This window comes from Rhinoraja longicauda, chromosome 18, assembly GCF_053455715.1.
Source record: "Rhinoraja longicauda isolate Sanriku21f chromosome 18, sRhiLon1.1, whole genome shotgun sequence".
NCBI classification, from domain to species: Eukaryota; Metazoa; Chordata; class Chondrichthyes; order Rajiformes; family Arhynchobatidae; genus Rhinoraja; species Rhinoraja longicauda.
The window spans coordinates 7,247,286-7,269,852 of record NC_135970.1 but is presented as its reverse complement, the minus strand read 5'-3'; the positions used below and the strand labels follow the sequence as shown (position 1 = coordinate 7,269,852).

Genomic DNA, 22,567 nt, shown 5'->3' with positions numbered 1-22,567 from the left:
TGTGTAGGGAGTGGATGAGAAGGTGGGGTGTCACATGCTCCGATTCTGATGCAGTAAGTGATTACAATTGATGTTTCTGGCATCTACTGCGCCCCTCTGTCTACAACACCCCCCCAGAGCCGGTGGAAATGCCGCTCCCCTCCCTGAACACCCGTCCCCTCGGGACTGAGGCGGCTCCTGCCCTGCTCTTTGCCTCTCCACACTGTAGTTTGTTCTATCATTGTCGGAGCACTTTTCCACCCCATTCCCTCCCTCTCCTTGACCCCCGCAGCTGGGACCCTCCGTCTCTCCCGGCCCCGGCCGTGCTGCCCTTCTGCCCCGGGTCTATTAGCCCCCTCCCCGGTGCTAGCCCGACCACTGTCCCGGTGTCCGCTGTATCTGGAGCTCCATGCCTGGACACCGGCCTGGCGTCAATGACCGACCCGCACTGGCACTGGCACTGGCACTGGCACTGGCACTGGCACTGGCACTGGCACTGGCACCCGAACAGACCAGCCCATGGGGGGACGGGGAGGAGGAGAGGCCCGGGCAGGTGGTCCCGCTGCAGAGTGAGGGGGGGGGGGGGGGGCAGGCAGGAGCCTGAAGAAGGCGGGGTGGGGTAAATGGCCCCGCCCCAGAGTGAGAGTGTGCAAGGGAGAGGGGGTGAAGCGGTCCCGCTGCAGAGCAAGGGAGACTCTTCCCAGCCTGGGGGCGGTGGAAGTGGGATGAGGGGGTGGGTGAGGGGGTGGGATGAGGGGGTGGGATGAGGGGGTGGGATGAGGGGGTGGGATGATGGGGTGGGATGAGGGGGTGGGATGAGGGGGTGGGATGAGGGGGTGGGATGAGGGGGTGGGATGAGGGGGTGGGATGAGGGGGTGGGATGAGGGGTGGGGTGGGGGGGTGGGGTGGGGAGGGTGGGATTAGGATGGGGGTGGGGGGGGTGGGATGAGGGGGTGGGTGGGTGTCCCGCTGCAGGAGCTGCTGCTCTGTCTGTCTGTGTGTGTGTGTGTGTGTGTGTGTGTGTGGGGGGGGGGGGGGGGGGGGGTCTGGCAGGGATTGGCTGTCTGCGAGCTGTGGAGAGACGGGAGGCTTGGATTGGGAGTGGGGCGGTGACGGTGACGGGGAGAGCGCTGGGCAGCGCCGCGGCCCCCGGTGTACAGACGGCTCACAGTCCCGGGTGTCCCGGTGCACAGGCGGCCAGCCAGCGCTCCCGGTGCCGGTGCCGGTGCACGGGGCACGGTGCACAGCCCGGAGGAGTGTCGGGGAAGGTTGGATGTCGGGAGCTGCCGTGTACCGCAGAGTGAGGAGAGTGCCCGGGCCGGCTGTGGGACGGCAGCGCCGGGCACAACCCAACCCCAGTCCCCGCAGCCGGTGAGCGGCCCGGGCTCCAGCCAACACACGGCTGTCTCTGGGTGGCCCGGGGCTCCAGCCAACACACGGCTGTCTCTGGGTGGCCCGGGGCTCCAGCCAACACAGGGTGGCCGGGCAGTGAGGACTGCTGTGCGCAGGAAGGAACTGCAGGTGCCGGTTTACACCGAAGATAGACACGGAGAGCTGGAGTAACTGTGCGGGACAGGCGGCGTCTCCGGAGACAGGGGATGTGTGTCGCTTCATGTCCAGCCCCTTGTCCAGACTGCCCGGTGTGTTTGTGAGGGCTGTTGTTGGGAGTCCAGCCTTGTGTGTGTGTGGGGGGGGGGGGGGGTGGTTGTCCAGGCGGGACCATGCCCATCCCCTGAGGACATCGCAGGGAAGTGTTTGAAGATGAACAGATCGGACAGTGACGAGTCGACCTACCACCGTAGCCCGTCTCTGGACAGTAAGGACTGCCCGGGGCCGCACGGCCGGTTCCGCCGCTATAGCAGCATGTACGGCGGGCAGTTCGGGGCCAACAGCTCCTTCTTCGGGCTGAACACCAACCCCGGGCCCAAAGCCAGCAAGGCGGAACACAAGTCACCCAAGGGCAGCAAATACGTGGTCTTTTACCTGGATCTCTCATTTATATTCCTTCTAGAGCTGAAGAGATGTAGCATGGCACAGAACTGCCTGCGCTGCTTCAAATACCTCATGTTCGTCTTCAACCTCCTCTTCTGGGTAAGTCTCCTTTGCCTTTCCAACCTCCTCGTCTACTGCCGCTTAGTACCTGCCCAGCGGTGGTCCTGTATCTGAACTACATGGCGCGGAAACGGGCCCCACAGCTCACGTCCACTGCCAGGCACCCATTCATCACCTGCCTCTGCTTCTACCACTCACCCTTGCACTCGGGGGCAAGTTACAGAGGCCAATGCGCGGCTTTGGGATGTGGGCGGAAACTGGAGCAGGAATCCGCAGGGAGAACGTGCAAACTCCTCTCACGGACAGCGTCGGAGGTCAAGACTTCCTGGACTCTTCCCACGACTCTTCCCCGTCCCAAGATTGTTGTGGGGGGCATGCAGTTATAACCAGATCAATGTATGTCCCCAGTATCCCCTCCCCATGCAGTTATAACTAGTAACTGCAGATACCTAGAATTGGAATTATCACCGTCCCACTCAGCCCAGGACGGGTTGGGAAAGCAGGGAGGCCATTCGTTGGAGGGACCCAGTAGGAAATGCTCCTTATGGACTGTGCAAGTTGAGGGGTGTCCACCTGAAACACAAGGTGATCAGATCTGCACAATGACCAGAGTTAATGTCACCTTTTCCACTTGACTGAGCGTGTGTTTCCTGAGCGTTTTTATAGGGAGCCCCTTTAACTAGCGAGAGCTTCCTCAGGAGATCCGAGATCCGTGAATATGGCGGTGAGTGGTCGCAGGTGAACGGAGAGGAGGTGACGGACACTCCTGGTCCCAGCTCCAGATCAGGTCCCCCAAGTGTCACCAGATGGTGTGGAGTGCCCTTGTGGTTGGTGCCAGATTTCAGGTGCCGGCGGCACAATGGTTAAATGTGGCACCGTATATCTGTGAAAGTCAGACTGCAGTAGCGCGGGATAACGTGCAGGGCTAACGTCCGAGCCTCTAACTGAACCATCTCTGGTGGAGCGTGCATGTGGTGGACGGTAGGCTTCTGTGGAGATGAACCATCTGGTGAGGGGTGGTGTGCCTTCAAGGGTTAGATGTGGCACTCGCCCACACAGGCGGCCCGTGTTCATGTACAGTCACACTGATGTGCAGCGTGTGTATTGTGTGAATCCTCTCAATGCAGCCGGCAGCTAATGCACGTGTGTGCACTTGGAGCGAGAGCGGTAGGGTCCCGTAGCACGGAAATAGGCCTTTCAGTCCACCATGTCCGTACTGACCATCAACGACAAACATAGCAAAGATGAGCGGGAAGCCAGTGGATTGGGACTCTTTTAAAGAGCATCAGAAGATAACTAAAAAGGCAATACGGGGAGAAAAGATGAGATACGAAGGTAGGCAAGCCAAGAATATAAAGGTGGATAGTAAAAGTTTCTTTAGGTACGTGAAGAGGAAAAAAATAGTTAAGACAAATATGGGTCCCTTAAAGACAGAGGCAGGTGAATTTATTATGGGGAACAAGGAAATGGCAGACGAGTTGAACAGGTACTTTGGGTCTGTCTTCATTAAGGAAGACACCAACAATCTCCCAGATGTTCTAGTGGACAGAGGTCCTCAGGTGACAGAGGAACTGAAGGAAATCCACATTAGGCAGGAAATGGTGTTGGGTAGACTGATGGGACTGAAGGCTGATAAATCCCCAGGGCCTGATGGTCTGCATCCCAGGGTACTTAAGGAGGTGGCTCAAGAAATCGTGGACGCATTGGTGATCATTTTCCAATGTTCCATAGATTCAGGATCAGTTCCTGTGGATTGGAGGGTAGCTAATGTTATCCCACTTTTTAAGAAAGGAGGGAGAGAGAAAACAGGAAATTATAGGCCAGTTAGTCTGACATCAGTGGTGGGGAAGATGCTGGAGTCAATTATAAAAGAAGAAATTGCTGAACATTTGGATAGCAGTAACAGGATCGTTCCGAGTCAGCACGGATTTACGAAGGGGAAATCATGCTTGACCAATCTTCTGGAATTTTTTGAGGATGTAACCGGAAAAATTGACGGGAGAGCCGGTGGATGTGGTGTACCTGGACTTTCAGAAAGCCTTCGATAAAATCCCACATACGAGATTAGTGGGCAAAATTAGAGCACATGGTATTGGGGGTAGGGTACTGACATGGATAGAAAATTGGTTGGCAGACAGTAAACAAAGAGTGGGGATAAATGGGTCCCTTTCAGAATGGCAGGCAGTGACTAGTGGGGTACCGCTGGGACCACAGCTATTTACAATATACATTAATGACTTAGATGAAGGGATTAAAAGTACCATTAGCAAATTTGCAGATGATACAAAGCTGGGTGGCAGTGTGAACTGTGAGGAAGATGCTATGAGGTTGCAGGGTGACTTGGACAGGTTGTGTGAGTGGGCGGATGCATGGCAGATCCAGTTTAATGTGGATAAATATGAGATTATCCACTTTGGTGGTAAGAATAGGAAGGCAGATTATTATCTGAATGGTGTCAAGTTAGGAACAGGGGACGTACAACGAGATCTGGGTGTCCTAGTGCATCAGTCACTGAAAGGAAGCATGCAGGTACAGCAGGCAGTGAAGAAAGGCATGTTGGCCTTTATACGGTCCGAGTGCCGCTGCCTGAGTGCCCAGCCAGCAGTGCATGGCCGGGGTGAGCAACCAGAGTGGCAGCGCCCTTCATCAGTCCCAATGGGGGCCACTGGGAGACAGGCCTTCAACTCCAGTACACCACATGCACGCTGCCACACACGGGGACACCACATGGGGACCGACACACACTGGCACACTGGCACACTGGCAAACCACACTGGGACACCGCACTGGGGCACCGCACTGGGGCACCACACTGGGACACACCACACTGGGGCACCACACTGGGACACCACACTGAGACACACCACACTGGGACACACCACACTGGGACACCACACTGGGGCACCACACGGGCACACCACACTGGGATACCACACTGGGGCACCACACTGGCGCACCACACTGGGACACCACACTGGGACACACCACACTGGGACACACCACACTGGGACACACCACACTGGGACACACCACACTGGGACACACCACACTGGGACACACCACACTGGGACACACCACACTGGGACACACCACACTGGGACACACCACACTGGGACACCACACTGGGACACACCACACTGGGGCACCACACTGGGACACCACACTGGGACACACCACACTGGGGCACCACACTGGGACACACCACACTGGGAAACCACACGGGCACACCACACTGGGACACCACACTGGGGCACCACACGGATACACACGGGCACACACATTTAAAACGAGCTGATACCAGCTGACATTTGCTGAGGGACCTTCCCTCGTGCAGAAAATCCACGAAGACATGTCCACTACGTAACCTTACCGCTCACTGGTTGCTTTGAGGTAGCGGATGGTGGAGGAAATGCAGCGAGAAAGCGGGTCTGCTTAAATGCCTATTAATCAGGGTGATAGCCATACAGCATGGAAACAGGCCCTTCGGCCCAACCCACCCATGCTGACCAAATTGGCTAACTGAGTTAATCCCACGCCTGCACTTGGCCCATGTCCCTACAAACCATTCCCATTGATGTACTTATCCAAGTGTCTTTAAATGTTGCAATTGTACCTACCTCTACAATTCGTCTGGTAGCGCATTCTACATGTGCACCCTCTGTGTGAAAAGGTTGTTCCTTGGGTCAGTTCTAAATGTATCCCCTATTGCCTGAAACTTATACCTTCTAGTCTTAGACGTTCATATTCTGGGGAAGAGATTCTCTTCATCTGTGGGCCTCAGATTTATATAATCTCCAAAAAGTCACCGCTGATCCTCACGCTCCAGGGGAAAAAGACGAGCCGATCCAGTCTCTCCTGACAACACAAGCCCTTCAGTCTGAGTAAGGTCCCCGTGAATCGTTGCAGCTCTCTTTCCAGTGTAATGAATCCGTCGTAAAGCAAGGTGACTGGAGCTGGGCACAATGTCGCCTCAGCAACATCTCGCTACCCTGACCGATTACCGCTACAGGATGCGGGATGGGGGAGGTGGAGGTGTGCGGGGCCGGGGGTCATGTCTCCGGGATGGCCATCCGTAGTCAGGAAAGCAGCAGCGCCCGTGGTCTTCAGCAGCGCCCGTGGTCTTCAGCAGCGCCCGTGGTCTTCAGCAGCGGCCGTGGTCTTCAGCAGCGCCCGTGGTCTTCAGCAGCGCCCGTGGTCTTCAGCAGCTCCGCGCCCGGTTCTGCGTCGCATCAGAGTACGCGGAGCTCTACGAGCCTCGGCCTTCCTCAGTGTCCAGCCTCACACTGGGCTACAGCATGGTGGGCTCCCCGGGCCAGGCCTGGCTTGTAGCACCCGCTGCCAGTGACACGCTTCATCTCCAGTGGGTGCCAGTGTACACGGGCGCTAGTGCCCGGGTTTGGGGCGGGTGCAGCCAAAGTGTGGATCTCCAGTGTCGCAGCAGGTAGAGCTGCTGCCTCAGCGCCAGACACCTGGGTTCCACCCTGACCTCAGGTGCTCTCGGTGGAGTTTGTACGTTCTCCCTGTGACCGCGTGGGTTTCTTCCAGGTGCTCCGGCTTCCTCCCACCTCGCAAAGACATGCTAACTGACCACAGTGGGTGAGAAAGTTGGGATAATATAGAACAGATGTAACGGGTGATAAATGGTCGGCGTTGACTTGGTGGGCCTTGAACCTGTCTCCATGCTGTATCTTTTGATCAATCAATTAGTCAAAACCCCACTGGTAACTCAACTCTATGCTCCATCTGTGTGGGAGAAGACGCCAACTACAGTTGTGTGCAGCTTTGGTCTCCAGATTTGAGGAAGGACATTCTTGCTTTTGAGGGAGTGCAGCGTAGGTTTACTAGGTTAATTCCCGGAATGGCGGGACTGTCGTACGTTGAAAGCCTGGTGTGACTGAGCTTGTATACACTGGAATTTAGAAGGATGAGAGGGGATCTTATTGAAACATATAAGATTATTAAGGGGTTGGACACGTTAGAGGCTGGAAACATGTTCCCAATGTTGGGGGAGTCCAGAACCAGGGACCACGGTTTAAGAATAAGGGGTAGGCCATTTAGAACGGAGATGATGAAAAACTTTTTCACTCAGAGAGTTGTGAAGCTGTGGAACTCTCTGCCTCAGAAGGCAATGGAGGCCAATCCTCTGGATGCTTTCAATAGAGAGTTAGATAGAGCTCTTAATGATAGCGGAGTCAAGGGGTATGGGGAGAAGGCAGGAACGGGGTACTGATTGTGGATGATCAGCCATGATCACAGTGAATGGCGGTGCTGGCTCGAAGGGCTGAATGGCCTCCTCCTGCACCTATTGTATATTGTTTATTGTCTATTGTCTACATCCGTCACCAAGGGCAGTGTTACGGTGAACGGTTCACGAACATTGCCTGGCCAGTGTGGCCACTGCTCCTGTTTACAGCAACCGCGTGGAAACAGGTTGAAGGTGGGTGAGCAGCTAGCGGTGTGTGACGGTGTGTGGGGGGAGGTGAGACACGGCCCCCGGTGACAGGACTGTGGCCCCCAGAGACTGGGACATGGCATCCCAGGCCTCACTGACGTCTTGGGTCCAGGGCCTCTGGGATTGTTCATGGACCTTCAGCTCCAGAGACCCCTCTCACTGCCCCAGGGCGCTCCTCGTCCTCTGTGGATATAATCTTCCTGCCCGCTTCCCTCTCCCTTTACCAACTCTTCCAAAAACACTGGAAAAATCTTGGGTCTCTCCTTCTCTTGGTTGCATGTCTTCCCATGATTTACAATCCTCCCCTGTCAGCCCCAACCGTGGGCTTGGTGCGCCGGCTCTTTAAGAGAGTGAACAGTGGGAGCTGACATGAGTTGTTGCAGCCCCCCTGGGAAGTGCTGATGCACCAATGCAGGCAGCAGTGCAGTTAATGCCGGCTGCAAGCTGGAACAATTACAGCCTTTTGTTTGATGCTTTGATGGCACGTTAATTCTCACCACCTATTGTGAAGTTGTCTTAGCGGGACTGATTACCTGTGTGGGAGCATTCTCATGGGACTATATGTCTTTATGTGGAGAGGTATCTTTACCTCTTTATCTTCACACTGGCGTGCACCTTTGTGTTATTTTATGATAATGCTGAATTTCCCGAGGACATATTACTGTGCCACTGTATGCCTCGGCCCTGAGTTTGATCGTTTAATTGAACATTAAACGGTGCGGGGGATACAGATGGTTCTGCATCTCTCCACAGTTAAGGCACGGTCGGTGGAATGTCCTTGTGCTATTATATATCCCTACGGAGGATCTCTTACAGCATGTGGGGGTCGCACGGCAAGACGGGTCGGTGTGCGTTACTCTTCCCTCGCCGCCCTGACACTGAACCATTGCAAGAGGCCTTTAAAAATCAATTGCACTCTGATTCTGGAATCACGCGCAGCCCAGACTGAGAGAGACGCCAGACTTCCTTTCGGAAAGAGCTTTACTGCACCAGATATCTGATGGTTTCATAGCCGGCATTACTGGGGATGGCTTTTTAATTCCAGATTGATATGTAATTCCCCGACGGCTGGCAAGGGCTTTGGACTTGTGTGTCTCGGGTCTGGGGTGAGCCACACATGCCCCTTGGTGATGTGACTAGGCTTGAACGTTACCCCCAACTTCATTAGAGAGGTCCAGGCAGCAAGGAAGTTATACACGTAACACAGAAACCACCGCCCAACTGGTTCATGACAAGCAGGTTGCCTTCCTGAGCTAGTCTCATTTGCCTGTATTCCTCTAAACCTTTCCTATCTGTGTACCCGTCTAAATGCATCTTAGATGTTGTAACCCCACCCGCCTTTACCACTTGCTCTGGCAGCCTGTTCCATTTACCCATCACCCTTTGTGTGAAACATAGGCTCTTCAGGTTTTCTTTTAATCTTTGCCCTCTCACCTTCAACCCTCTTTTTTTACGATAGGGTAAAAACTATAACCATTTATCTATGCCCTTATTCACAAAATGCTGGAGTAACTCAGCAGGTCAGGCAGCATCTCAGGAGAGAAGGAATGGGTGATGTTTCGGGTCGAGACCCTTCTTCAGACTGACATTACCTCATTTTATGATTCTCTGTAAGATCACCACTCCAGCCTCCATCGTTCTAGGGAAAAGTCCGAACCTCTCCAGCCTCTCATAACTCAAGCCCTCCAGTCCAGATAATATCCTTGTGCATCTTTTCTGCACCCTTTCCAGCTGAATGTCAAGCAGGGCAACCATAACTATATATGACACTCAATGCCCTGACCGACGCCAAATGCCATCTTCACTGCACTGTTTGTCCGGGCAGTTGGATTCCTGGAGCCATAGACACAATATAAGCTCTGAGTTGTTCATGAACATCACAGACCACTACGCCAGAAGACCTCGGTGCTGAACACTGTGCATCTAAGAGGTCAGTTAGATTCAATTATTCGGAGGCTCTCCCGATTTACCCCTTAATTTCAGCTTTTTCATTCGTCCAGGGCAATTTCATTCTCCCACAGCTGCTCTCCAATCTTTGACTCCTTTCATCTTTGTGTAAGAAGGAACTGCAGATGCTGGTTTAAACCGAAGATAGACACAAAATGCTGGAGTAACTCAGCGGGACAGGCAGCATCTCTGGAGAGAAGGAATGGGTGACGTTTCGGGGTCGAGACCCTTCTTCAGACTTTGCCAGGTCCTGGGAGGATCTGGAGATACAATTACAACCAGAGACATCCCTTCATCCTCCCACCACTAAGAAACAGATCATGTGATCATGTTTGAGGGCAGGAGTCTGGGTCAAAATGTGGTCGTAGAGTAGGAGGGCAGGACTTCATACTGACTTCATACACTTCGCTTCCAATTTCCATCCTGCCCTTAAATATACCTGGACTATCTCCGACATCTCCCTCCCGTTTCTGGACCTCACCATCTCCATCACAGGAGACAGACTAGTGACTGACATCTACTATAAACCCACTGACTCGCACAGCTATCTGGACTACACTTCTTCCCACCCAGTTTCCTGCAAAAAGTCTATCCCCTACTCCCAATTCCTCCGTCTACGCCGCATCTGCGCCCGGGATGAGGTGCTTCACACTAGGGCATCAGAGATGTCCTCGTTCTTCAGGAAACGGGGCTTCCCCTCTTTCATCATAGATGAGGCTCTCACTAGGGTCTCTTTTACATCCCGCAGCTCCGCTCTTGCTCCCCCTCCCCCCACTCGTAACAAGGACAGAATCCCCCTCATTCTCACCTTCCACCCCACCAGCCAGCGGATCCAACAAATCATCCGCCAACATTTCCGTCACCTACAACGGGACCCCACCACTGGCCATATCTTCCCATCCCCTCCCCTTTCTGCGTTCCGCAGAGACCGTTCCCTCCGTAACTCCCTGGTCCACTCGTCCCTTCCTATCCAAACCACCCCATCCCCGAGCACTTTCCCCTGCAACCGCATGAGATGCAACACCTGTCCCTTTACCTCCCCCCTCAATTCCATCCAAGGACCCAAACAGTCTTTCCAGGTGAGACAGAGGTTCACCTGCACCTCCTCCAACCTCATCTATTGCATCCGCTGCTCCAGATGTCAACTTATTTACACCGGCGAAACCAAACGCAGGCTCTGCGATCGCTTCGCTCAACACCTTCGCTCAGTCCGCATTAACCAATCTGATCTCCCGGTGGCTGAGCACTTCAACTCCCCCTCCCATTCCCAGTCTGACCTTTCTGTCATGGGCCTCCTCCAGTGCCACAGTGAGTCCCACCGGAAATTGGAGGAACAGCACCTCATATTTCGGCTGGGCAGCTTGCAGCCCAGTGGTATGAACATTGACTTCTCCAACTTTAGATAGTTCCTCTGTCCCTCTCTTCCCCTCCCCCTTCCCAGATCTCCCACTGTCTTCCTGACTCCACCTATATCCTTCCTTTGTCCCGCCCCCCAAACATCAGTCTGAAGAAGGGTCTCGACATGAAACTTCACCCATCCCTTCTCTCCTGAGATGCTGCCTAGGACCTGCTGAGTTACTCCAGCATTTTGTGAATAAATACCTCCGATGTGATCATGTTTCATCGCCCAGTCTGGCCAAACTAAATTCAAATGAGTTTAGCTCCTATCCTCCATCAGGCTGCCCTCAAGCTGAGGAAACGTACTTTATCCTGATGGAGGCAGAACCATAGTCCTCAAGTCAAATGGAGGTTATTGTTATACGCACAAGTGCGGTGAACACAGCTACAATGAACATTTTGCATGCAACAGCATCATGGGCAGATAGACTCAGACAACACACAAAAGCATAAATTATACTTCAATTATTCCTAAATTCCTTTAAATTCTGCAAGAAGCAATAAAAAGTGAAGTGCAAAAGAGCAAGAAATTAATGCAAAACAAGTCCATGGTAGTGAAGGAGATTACCTGTAGTGTTCCATCACTGAGGTTGGATTTGCTTTGTGCGGGTCGTTGGAAGAGCCTGTCGGTTGTAAGGAAGTGAATGTTACCAAACCTGGTGGTGTGGGTCTTCCGGATCGTGTCTATCCTACCAAATGGCAGTAGTGAGAGTTGCAGGAAAGTATATAGCTATTACTAAACCTGATGGTGTGGGTCTTCAGGATTTTGTCCTTCCTAACTCAATGGCAGTAGTGGGAAGAGGTCAGATCCCAGCTGCTGGGGATCTTTGATGATAGATGCCGTGTTCTTGAGGCTGGGCCTCATGTAGATGCTATTGCTGGTGGGGAGGGCTGTTCCATGACCAACTAGGCTGCCTACCACTCTACGCAGTCTCTTGCGTTCCAGTGCATTAGAATTGTTGAACCAAACCATAATGAAACCAGCCATGGTCCTCTCTACAGTACACCTGTAGGATTCTGTTTTCAGTGACATGCTGAATCTCTTTAAACCTCTATGAGAGTTGAGGTGCTGGCATGCCTTTGTGTGATTACATCTATGCACTAGGCCCAGGTTAGATCAGCCGAGCTGCCCTCAACTCAAATACTGAAGACGTGGTAACAGTCAAAGATCATAAATTGGAAATAAAGGAGGGTTGATCAATACTTCAGAGGCAGGCATAAAGAAAGCTGGATTTACCCAGCGACTGAGCAGCAAATCGTTACGCGACAGAGATAATGAAGGAAACAGGTTACTCAGGTGACGACTGGGATCGTAAATCAGATCGGCAAGCAGTGAATATTAATGCTGGCAATAAATTGCATTTTGTAGCACAAGCTCTGCGGGCTTGGTCCAACATGGAGATAAGGAAAGAGCAGCAGTGGGATCGTTGTTACTGATAAACGAACGCTAATCAATGAAATAAATGCAGCCTGACAGGATTTAAGGTCTTCAGAAGGAGGCAAATTACATTTTTAAATTATCTTGCCCAAAGGAGGCTTTAACTTGCTTTGAAAATGTCTTGGATTTGTGTAACATGTGGCAGATAAGGTGAAAGCGTGACCTTTATCAACACAACATGGAATGAAGTTTGTCTCTGGGGAAAGATAAAATGCAGTTCACATTTGCTTTCTCACCTGCAGTTTCATCTTTACAGACTAGCTTCCACTGTTGTCTGGCATCACACACACATTCTGCAGTGCCCTTGATTCCCTTCTGCAACTACTGCATTTACATAGCATCTTTATCAGTATAGAAGTTGGGAGGTCATGTGGAGGAAGGAACTGCAGATGCTGGTTTACACCGAAGATAGACACAAATTGCTGGAGGAACTCAGCAGGACAGGCAGCATCTCTGGATAGAAGGAATGGGTGACAATTCAGGTCTGACGAAGGGTCTCAACCCAATATTTTGTGTCTATCTTGGGAAGGTCATGTTACAGTTGTACAATATATGGTGAGGTCACATTCAGTTGTAGAGGAAAGGGATCTCGGAGTGGGGGTACATAGTTCCTTGAAAGTGGTGTCACAGGTAGATAGGGTGGTCAAGAAGGGTTTTGGCACATTAGCCTTCATCAGTCCTGGTATTGAGTATAGAAGTTGGGAGGTTATGTTACAGTTGTACAAGATATTGGTGAGGCCACACCTAGAATGTTGTGTTCAGTTGTGATCACCATGTTTTATGAAAGATGTTGTCAAGCTGGAAAGGGTGCAGAAAAGATTTACGAGTATGTTGCCAGGACTCGAGGGCCTGAGCTTTAGGTAGAGGCTGAGAAGGCTAGGAATATATTCCTTGGAGCACAGGAGGATGACGGGAATTAAAAACCAGAGGACATAGGTTTAGGTTGCGGGAGGAAAGATTTAATATGTCCCAGAGGGACAATGTTTTTACACAAAGGGTGGTAGGTATATGGAATAAGCTGCCAGCGGAGGTAGTTGAGGCAGACACAAAATGCTTGAGTAACTCAGTGGGACAGGCAGCATCTCTGGAGAGAAGGAATGACGTTTTGGATTGAAACTCCTCTGCAAACTAGTCAGGGGAAAAGGAAATGAGAGATATAGACAGTGATGTAGGGAAATGTAGAACAAATGAATATCTCTCATGTCCCTTTCCCCCGACTAGTCTGAAGAAGGGTCTCGACCTGAAACGTCACTCATTCCTTCTCTCCAGAGATGCTGCCTGTGCCACTGAGTTACTCCAGCATTTTGTGTCTATCTTCGGTTTAAACCAGCATCTGCAGTTCCTTCCTACACAGGTAGTTGAGGCAGGTACTATCATAATGTTTAAAAACATTTGGACAGGCCCACGGAGAGGATAGGTTTAGAGTGATATCGACAAACACAGGCGGGTGGGACGAGTGTAGATGAGGTATGTTGGTCAGCATGGGCAACCTGGGCTGAAGAAACTTTTCCAATGCTGTAGGTAGATAAAACATGCTGGAGTAACTCAGCAGGTCAGGCAGCATCTCCGGAGAGAAGGAATGGGTGAAGTTTCGTGTCGAGACCCTTCTTCAGACTGTTTTAACAGCATTGTGTTCCATCGATCTGAAGAAGGGTCTCGACCCGAAACGTCACCCATTCCTTCTCTTCAGAGATGCTGCCTGACCCGCTGAGTTACTCCAGCATTTTTTGTTTACCTTCGATTTACCTGAGTTACTCCAGCATCTGCAGTTTATTCCTACACTCCTTTCCAATGCTGTATGACTCTATGACTGTTAACTGCATTGTGTTCCTGGCTGCTTTGCAGGACACCTTTCAAAGGCAATTTCAAGATATTGATGATCAAAACCAAGGCCAAAAGCAAAGTAAAACGTACAAGATGAGGGATGGGGGTGAAGGGATGGTGAATGTCAGTGTTTGGAGCCCCAGCAGCTGAGAATGGTCTTTGTTAGTGGAACGATTATCCTTGGGGATGACTGGGTTAGTAAGCAACAAAGGTTTTCCACTGTACCACGGTACATGTGACACGGAACTAAACGAAACTGGTCAGAGCTCAGCATCACGTGGGGTGGTGTCTCCACGAAGCTCCTCTGTTTACAGTGTATGGGACTGGCCTTCCATCCAGATAAGACTCCAACCCAGGGAACCGACAGTGACAATCCAGAATCTCTTCTTCAAGTCAAGTTGGGACTGGGGGTGAGCTGTGGCGGCAAGAATGTTCTGGAATGCCCAAATAGCTTGAGAAGACGCAGCGGTAGAGTTGCTGCCTCATAGCGCCAGAGACGCAGGTTCGATCCCGACTACGGGTGCTGTCTGTACGGAGTTTGCACGTTCTCCCCGTGACCCGTGTGGGGTGTACCCGAGATCTTGGCTTTGCTCCCGCACTCTCCAAAGACGTACGGGTTTGTAGGTTAATTGGGTTGGTATAAGTATAAATTGTCCTTAGTGTGTGCGGGGTAGTATTAGTGTGGATCGCTGGTCGGTGTGGACTCGGTGGGCTGAGATCGCTTTAGATCTCTAATCTAATCTAAACTAAGCTAAGCTAGGGTTGATACTTCACGACAGACAAACAAGTGGTGCTTACATCGTGATATATTTGTTACATTCAGAAGACGGTGCACAGTTGTATCACAGAGTCCATGCAGAGTCGAGCCACAAGTTCACTGTTAATGGAGTGAAACCGTCGCACTGAGCAGTCTTTCATTCTCATTACTTTCAAGCTGCCTGTGTCCATGGTTCATTAACTTTGCTCTGCTGGCGTTTCTTTTTTTGAATGCGTAATGGCCGATAGCCTCGACACTTGCTCTGAGTAACAGCGCTTGCTCAAGGGGCAGCGGCGGGCTGTGCGTCAGCACTTCTCCTTCGGGAAGGGCCAGGCAATTAATTCCCTTCCCACCAACCCCTGTCGCTGTCCAATCTGCAGACGCCTCCCCTGGGTATCTCCGAGCCCCGCTCTCAGAGATAACAGGATGAGCCTTCTTTGAGACGAGACAGACTTGCCAAAAATGTAATTAAAGAGGGAGATACAAAAATACTGCCCGCAGCTAGGGTTCTGCCTGCACAGGAGACCGATCACTGTTATTGTCGTTTATTCTAAACCCCACTGTTTGCTCCTTGATTAATACTATCATTTATAATTCAGAAGAGGGACAGCGCTACAAATATTTTATTTTGACCATAGAGTTTTGAGTTACACCAGGAGCATTTGTCGTTATTACACGAGTTTAAATAAACAGATTAATCAGGGTTTTTTTATTTAACTTCGACAGCGAGTCCAATGCACAACCCTGCTCGGTATCTCCGCACGGTGAAGACGTCAGATAATTAGATGAGCGCTTCCTCAAACATTTGTCCCGCAAAATCGTGTTTGTGACTCTCACACTCAAGAGTGCATACGCGCTCCCACTTCACAGTGTGTGTGTGTGTGTGTGTGTGTGTGTGTGTGTATGTGTGTGTGTGTGTTGTGGTGTGTGTGTGTGTGTGTGTGTGTGTGTGTACGTGTGCGCGCGCGTGTGTGTGTGTGTGTGTGTGTGTGTGTGTGTGTGTGTGTGTGTGTGTGTGAGAGAGATTGTGCCCTCACGCCCAGCTCACAATGAACGAGCATTAATTGCACAGGAGGCACACGAGACTGCAGATGCTTGAGTCTTGATCAAAATGCTGGAGGAACTCCACGGGTCAGGCAGCATCTGTGGAGGGAGTGGACAGGCAACGTTAAGGTTCAGGACCCATCTTCAGTCTGGACAGCCTGGGGTAGACACTTGAGTATGCAGGAACTATCAGCATGGAAAATGGAGATGTTTCATTTGCCATCATGTTCGGCGCGGACATTGTGGGCCGAAGGGCCTGTTCTATGCTCTGTGTGCTGTACTCTGCACCATTCTCAGATCCAATGCACACTAAACAATTGACACAATCAAACTCTCACCCACTGAGTGTAAACTGGATCAAGCCCACACCGTTTGCATTAAGAATAATCCCCACCTGCCCCTGTGCAGTCGTTACTCCCATCTCCCGATGCACCCTGCATTTGCTATCATCCACGTCTTACATCTCACCTACTCACACGGTGCTGCAGATATAACTCTCCTCGTGTCCCAGGGGGCTCCATGTCACTCTGTCACACTGTGCTGCAGCAGGTATAACTCTCCTCGTGTCCCAGGGGGCTCCATGTCACTGCATGATGCCTCTCCCTGCACTTCTGCTGCTACTCAGTAATTCTCAGCGGCGCCCGTGCAGTTTAATCATCTGTCCCGCCAGCCCCTGTGCATGCCTGGTGCTTGCTGTCTGTCCACTGACGCTGCCCATCCCTAAGACCAAGCACCTCTCCCCATCTCCAACCTCCCTTTCCCGAAGGCCACGTTCACACGAGGCTGTTCCAATTATAATGTCCCCTCTCCTACTTGCGGAAGGCTTCACACTCACCTCACAACCCGGAGAGCTGGAGAGGGAGCGAGTCATACACAATCCCCAGGGACTGGCGAGTCAGCAAGGAGCGTGAAGGTATCACGGTGGCAAAGATGGTAGCGCTGCTGGCTCACAGCGCCAGAGACCCGGGTTCAGCTCTCACCACGGGCGCTGTCTGTGTGGGCTGTATGTTCTCTGTGTGACTACGTGGGTTTCATCCAGGTGCTTTGATTTCCTCCGACTTCCGAAAGTGGTTTTGTAGGTTAATTGGTCTCTGTAAAAAAAAACAATTACCTGTAATCAAAAGGGAGAGAATGAGAAAGTGGGATAACATAGCACGAGTATGAACGGCTGAAGGGACTGCAGATACTGGTTTACACAGGAGTAACTCAGCGGGACAGGCAGCATCTCTGGAGAAAAGGAATAGGTGACGTTTCGGGCCGAGACCTGGCCAGACTCATCAAAGTGTATTCTCCAGAAAGGTGCATGACCGGACAATCTTTGGCCCAAGCCTGTGGCGGATTCTTCCTCCGCTCCCTGGTCCCAGCGGTGGAAACGGCCACTGGCTCTCGGTTTGTCATTTGAAACCAATTTCCCTTTACATTTTGAGGAGTAATGGACAATGCCGCCGGGACGTGGATTCACAGTTGAAAGATGAAGTGAGATTGTAGGGCAGAAGCCGCTGAGGACAGGCGGAGCAGATGACAAAAGGAGCTGTCAGTTCAGGGTAATGGGCTCATGTATTATACAGCAACTTCGAAAGCAGGAGCGAGAAATGAATTAGCTGGGTGTCACTTCAACTTACCTCCTGATGCAGTGAATTCAGAACCCGGCACATTGCTGATTTCCCAGTGAAGTCGCTAAGCAGGTCAAAGTTGTCTTCTGGTGAAAAACCCTAAAGAAATATTAATATAATGCTTCAGCTATTTAATCCAATATCAGTCAACCTTTAATGTAGAAACAAAGAACTACAGATGCATGTATAAAACCAAAGATAGACACAAAGTTCTGGAGTAATTCAGCGGGTCAGGCAGCATCTCTGGAGAAAAAGGAAGGGTCCCCACCAGAAACGTCACCCATTCTTTTTCTCCAGTCAATCCCTACATCCGTTGCAAATATTCTTCCTTCTGCCTTTAGCAGTTTGCACGGAGCTGAGTGAAATATCTGCCCACTCTCTTCGGGCCGCGTCCCATGCCTCCAATCGCTCTCTGACTTCGTAAACTTCTCATAATCTGCTTGTACAAACAAGGAACTGCAGCTGTTTATTTACACATAAGGACACAAAGCGCTGGAGTAACTCAGCGGGCCAGGCAGAAGGGTCCCGACCCGAAACGTCACCTATCCATCTATATACTAATACTCTCGTTTGTTATCTTGTTTGTGACTGAACCTCAGCCAAAACGGTGCACGATAGCGTGACAATTTTAGGCCCACCTTACTCACCAATGTCACTTTAGTGATAATGCAAGTAGTTCCATTGAAATCCGTGTTATATTTTTTAAGTTATTCACATTTTTAAATTTAAAAGGAGGGGAGGGAAGGAGGGAGGGATGGGGGAGGGGGAGTGGGGGGGAGGGGGGAGTGGGGGAGAAGGGAGAGGGGAGGAGAGAGGGGGAGGAGAGAGGGGGGAGAGGGTGCTACACCAATGCAGGAGAGGTTTGGTCTAGTATTCTCTAGAGATGCTGCCTGACCCGCTGTTGCTCCAGCACTTTGTGTCCTTTTCAATAATTGGCTTACTTGATGGTTTGGAAATCCCGACGGTGTAGCGTCCATCGATCAGATGACATTTTCTAAACTTCCTTCAAACATCAGCGCCCTGGTCTCCCTGCTCCCTTTAAACTGGCTGGATTTTGTTCCCTGCTCCCTTTAAACTAGCCTGGTTCACTGGATAAGTTATTTAACTACTGTGTAAAAAATAAATTAAAACTACGCTGGAGCAATAATGAGTAACCTCTAACAGTCTGGGCTATTTGCCAGACCTGTATCTGCACAGTCCCAGGTGTCCCGCACCATTGGACTTCAGCTGGAGCTGTGCTCATTGTTCTTGTCAGCGTTTGATTCTACAAACACTCTGCAGTCCTGATTTTACTCAAGTGAGATGTTTTCAAGGAATTACCTTTGAGTTAAAGTTACCTGCTCCGAATTGCTTTTCCTCCCCCTCCTGTTCTTGTCAGATATTGGCTGGCTCATTCTGCTTCATAGACTGTCTTCAGACTGAAGGACAAGGCTTGGCCTTGAACGAAGCCCAGCTCAACCCATCTTGCTGATGCAGGCAACATTGCAACCTATCCTGCTGATGCAGACAACAGTGCAACCCATCTTGCTGACGTCGGTAACAGTGCAACCTATCCTGCTGATGCAGGCAACAGTGCAACCGATCTTGCTGATGCAGGCAACAGTGCAACCCATCTTGCTGATGTCGTCAACAGTGCAACCTATCCTGCAGATATAGGCAGTGCAACATAGCCTGCTGATATAGGCAGTGCAACCTAGCCTGCTGATATAGGCAGCGCAACCTAGCCTGCTGATGCAGGCAGTGCAACCTAGCCTGCTGATATAGGCAGTGCAACCTATCCGGCTGATGCAGGCAACAGTGCAACCTATCCTGCTGATATAGGCAGTGCAACCTAGCCTGCTGATATAGGCAACAGTGCAACCTAGCCTGCTGATATAGGCAGTGCAACCTAGCCTGCTGATATAGGCAACAGTGCAACCTAGCCTGCTGATATAGGCAACAGTGCAACCTATCCAGCTGATGCAGGCAACAGCACCAATGCTTTAGATACAAGGAACTGCGGATGTTGGTTTACAAAAAGAGACACAAGGTAATGGAGTAACTCAGTGGGGCAGGCAGCATCTCTGGAGAACAGGGATAGTGTCATTTTGGGTCGGGACCCTTCTTCAGACTGATTGCGGTGGGGCGCGAGGGAGGGGGGAGGATGATGGAAGAGAGGAGGGGTAGGACAAAGCCTGGCAAGTGAGAAATGATTAGAGGCGAGGGTTGTTTTTGATAGGCAGGATGGAAAATTGTTAATTGCATTTTAAAGACTTTTAGACAGACAAATGGGTATGCAGGTAATGGAAGCACAGTCAGTGGGACTGGGGGATGGTCAGTGGGAGTGGGGAATGGTCGGTGGGACTGTGGACTCGTCAGTGGGACTGGGGAATAGTCAGTGGGAGTGGGGGCTGGTCAGTGGGACTGGGGAATGGTCAGTGGGACTGGGGAATGGTCAGTGGGACTGTGGACTCGTCAGTGGGACCGGGGGATGGTCGGTGGGACTGGGGAATGGTCAGTGGGACTGTGGACTCGTCAGTGGGACTGGGGAATAGTCAGTGGGACTGGGGGATGGTCAGTGGGACCGGGGAATGGTCAGTGGGACTGGGGGATGGTCAGTGGGACTGGGGGATGGTCAGTGGGACTGGGGGATGGTCAGTGGGACTGGGGGATGGTCAGTGGGACTGGGGAATAGTCAGTGGGACTGGGGGATGGTCAGTGGGACTGGGGGATGGTCAGTGGGACTGGGGGATGGTCAGTGGGACTGGGGAATAGTCAGTGGGACTGGGGGATGGTCAGTGGGACTGGGGGATGGTCAGTGGGACTGGGGGATGGTCAGTGGGACTGGGGGATGGTCAGTGGGACTGGGGGATGGTCAGTGGGACTGGGGAATAGTCAGTGGGACTGGGGGATGGTCAGTGGGACTGGGGGATGGTCAGTGGGACTGGGGAATAGTCAGTGGGACTGGGGGATGGTCAGTGGGACTGGGGGATGGTCAGTGGGACTGGGGGATGGTCAGTGGGACTGGGGGATGGTCAGTGGGAGTGCAGCACAGTCACAGTCAATAACCTCGTGTTTGAATTCTCCTGGCTTTATTCTGAGGGTTGGGATTATTCCTTTCCAGAGTCACAACGATATTCATTGTCAGTAAAATGCTGGGATATTCTGAGGTCTGGAGTGGTGCTATATAAATGTGGGTTTTTCCTTTCTTTAAGGACCTCCAGGTCCTACCTGTTGTGACCCGCAGTCTTTCCCAGGATTGATGTCCATGGAGCTGGTGTCCATGGTGTAGATGTCCATGGTGTAGATGTCCGTGGTGTAGATGTCCGTGGTGTAGATGTCCATGGTGTAGTTGTCCGTGGTGTAGATGTCCATGGTGTAGATGTCCATGGTGTAGATGTCCACGGTGTAGATGTCCATGGAGCTGATGTCCATGGTGTAGATGTCCATGGTGTAGATGTCCATGGTGTAGATGTCCATGGCGTAGATGTCCATGGTGTAGATGTCCATGGCGTAGATGTCCATGGAGCTGATGTCCATGGTGTAGATGTCCATGGTGTAGATGTCCATGGCGTAGATGTCCATGGTGTAGATGTCCATGGCGTAGATGTCCATGGAGCTGATGTCCATGGTGTAGATGTCCATGGTGTAGATGTCCATGGCGTAGATGTCCATGGAGCTGATGTCCATGGTGTAGATGTCCATGGTGTAGATGTCCATGGCGTAGATGTCCATGGTGTAGATGTCCATGGTGTAGATGTCCATGGTGTAGATGTCCATGGAGCTGATGTCCATGGTGTAGATGTCCATGGTGTAGATGTCCATGGCGTAGATGTCCATGGTGTAGATATCCATGGAGCTGATGTCCATGGTGTAGATGTCCATGGTGTAGATGTCCATGGAGCTGATGTCCGTGGTGTAGATGTCCATGGTGTAGATATCCATGGAGCTGATGTCCATGGTGTAGATGTCCATGGTGTAGATGTCCATGGTGTAGATGTCCATGGTGTAGATATCCATGGAGCTGATGTCCATGGTGTAGATGTCCATGGTGTAGATGTCCATGGTGTAGATGTCCATGGTGTAGATATCCATGGAGCTGATGTCCATGGTGTAGATGTCCATGGTGTAGATGTCCATGGAGCTGATGTCCGTGGTGTAGATGTCCATGGTGTAGATGTCCATGGAGCTGATGTCCATGGTGTAGATGTCCGTGGTGTAGATGTCCATGGTGTAGATGTCCATGGAGCTGATGTCCATGGTGTAGATGTCCATGGTGTAGATGTCCATGGAGCTGATGTCCGTGGTGTAGATGTCCATGGTGTAGATATCCATGGAGCTGATGTCCATGGTGTAGATGTCCATGGTGTAGATGTCCATGGTGTAGATGTCCATGGTGTAGATATCCATGGAGCTGATGTCCATGGTGTAGATGTCCATGGTGTAGATGTCCATGGTGTAGATGTCCATGGTGTAGATGTCCGTGGTGTAGATGTCCATGGTGTAGATGTCCATGGTGTAGATATCCATGGAGCTGATGTCCATGGAGCTGATGTCCGTGGTGTAGATGTCCATGGTGTAGATGTCCATGGTGTAGATATCCATGGAGCTGATGTCCATGGTGTAGATGTCCATGGTGTAGATGTCCATGGTGTAGATGTCCATGGTGTAGATATCCATGGAGCTGATGTCCATGGTGTAGATGTCCATGGTGTAGATGTCCATGGTGTAGATGTCCATGGTGTAGATATCCATGGAGCTGATGTCCATGGTGTAGATGTCCATGGTGTAGATGTCCATGGTGTCGATGCCCATGGTGCTGGTATCCGTGGAGCTGATGTCCATGGCACTGCAGGGCCAATGTTATAGGGATAGAGTGCTCATTGTACGTACTCATTGTAAGGGTATATAGGAACATCAGGAGCTGAAGTCGGCCTCTGCCCATCCCCTTCCAGACCTACTCTGCCACGTGTCAATGATCTCCCCCCTTTAGTGCAGCCTGACCAGTGTTTTGTAAAATTGTAACATAACATCCCAACATTTACACTCCTTGCCCTAATCTACAAAGGCGAGCATGCCATAAG

The 22,567-nt window shown here is 51.4% G+C and overlaps 1 protein-coding gene across 3 annotated transcripts in view; it reads left to right on the top strand.

Moving 5' to 3' along the window:
* The first annotated feature begins 1,091 nt into the window (after positions 1-1,091).
* Positions 1,092-22,567, top strand: part of LOC144602221 (tetraspanin-4-like) — a 52,450-nt gene continuing 30,974 nt past the window's right edge. Inside the window, exons 1-2 of one of the 3 annotated variants that reach the window (XM_078415047.1) lie at positions 1,092-1,350; positions 1,991-2,070. In XM_078415047.1, coding sequence (XP_078271173.1) covers positions 2,008-2,070 — 63 coding nt within the window. In that variant the 5' untranslated portion in view covers positions 1,092-1,350; positions 1,991-2,007. Of the gene's footprint in view, positions 2,071-22,567 lie in introns of all 3 variants that reach the window. The other 2 variants (XM_078415046.1, XM_078415045.1) reach the window with 2 other exon arrangements.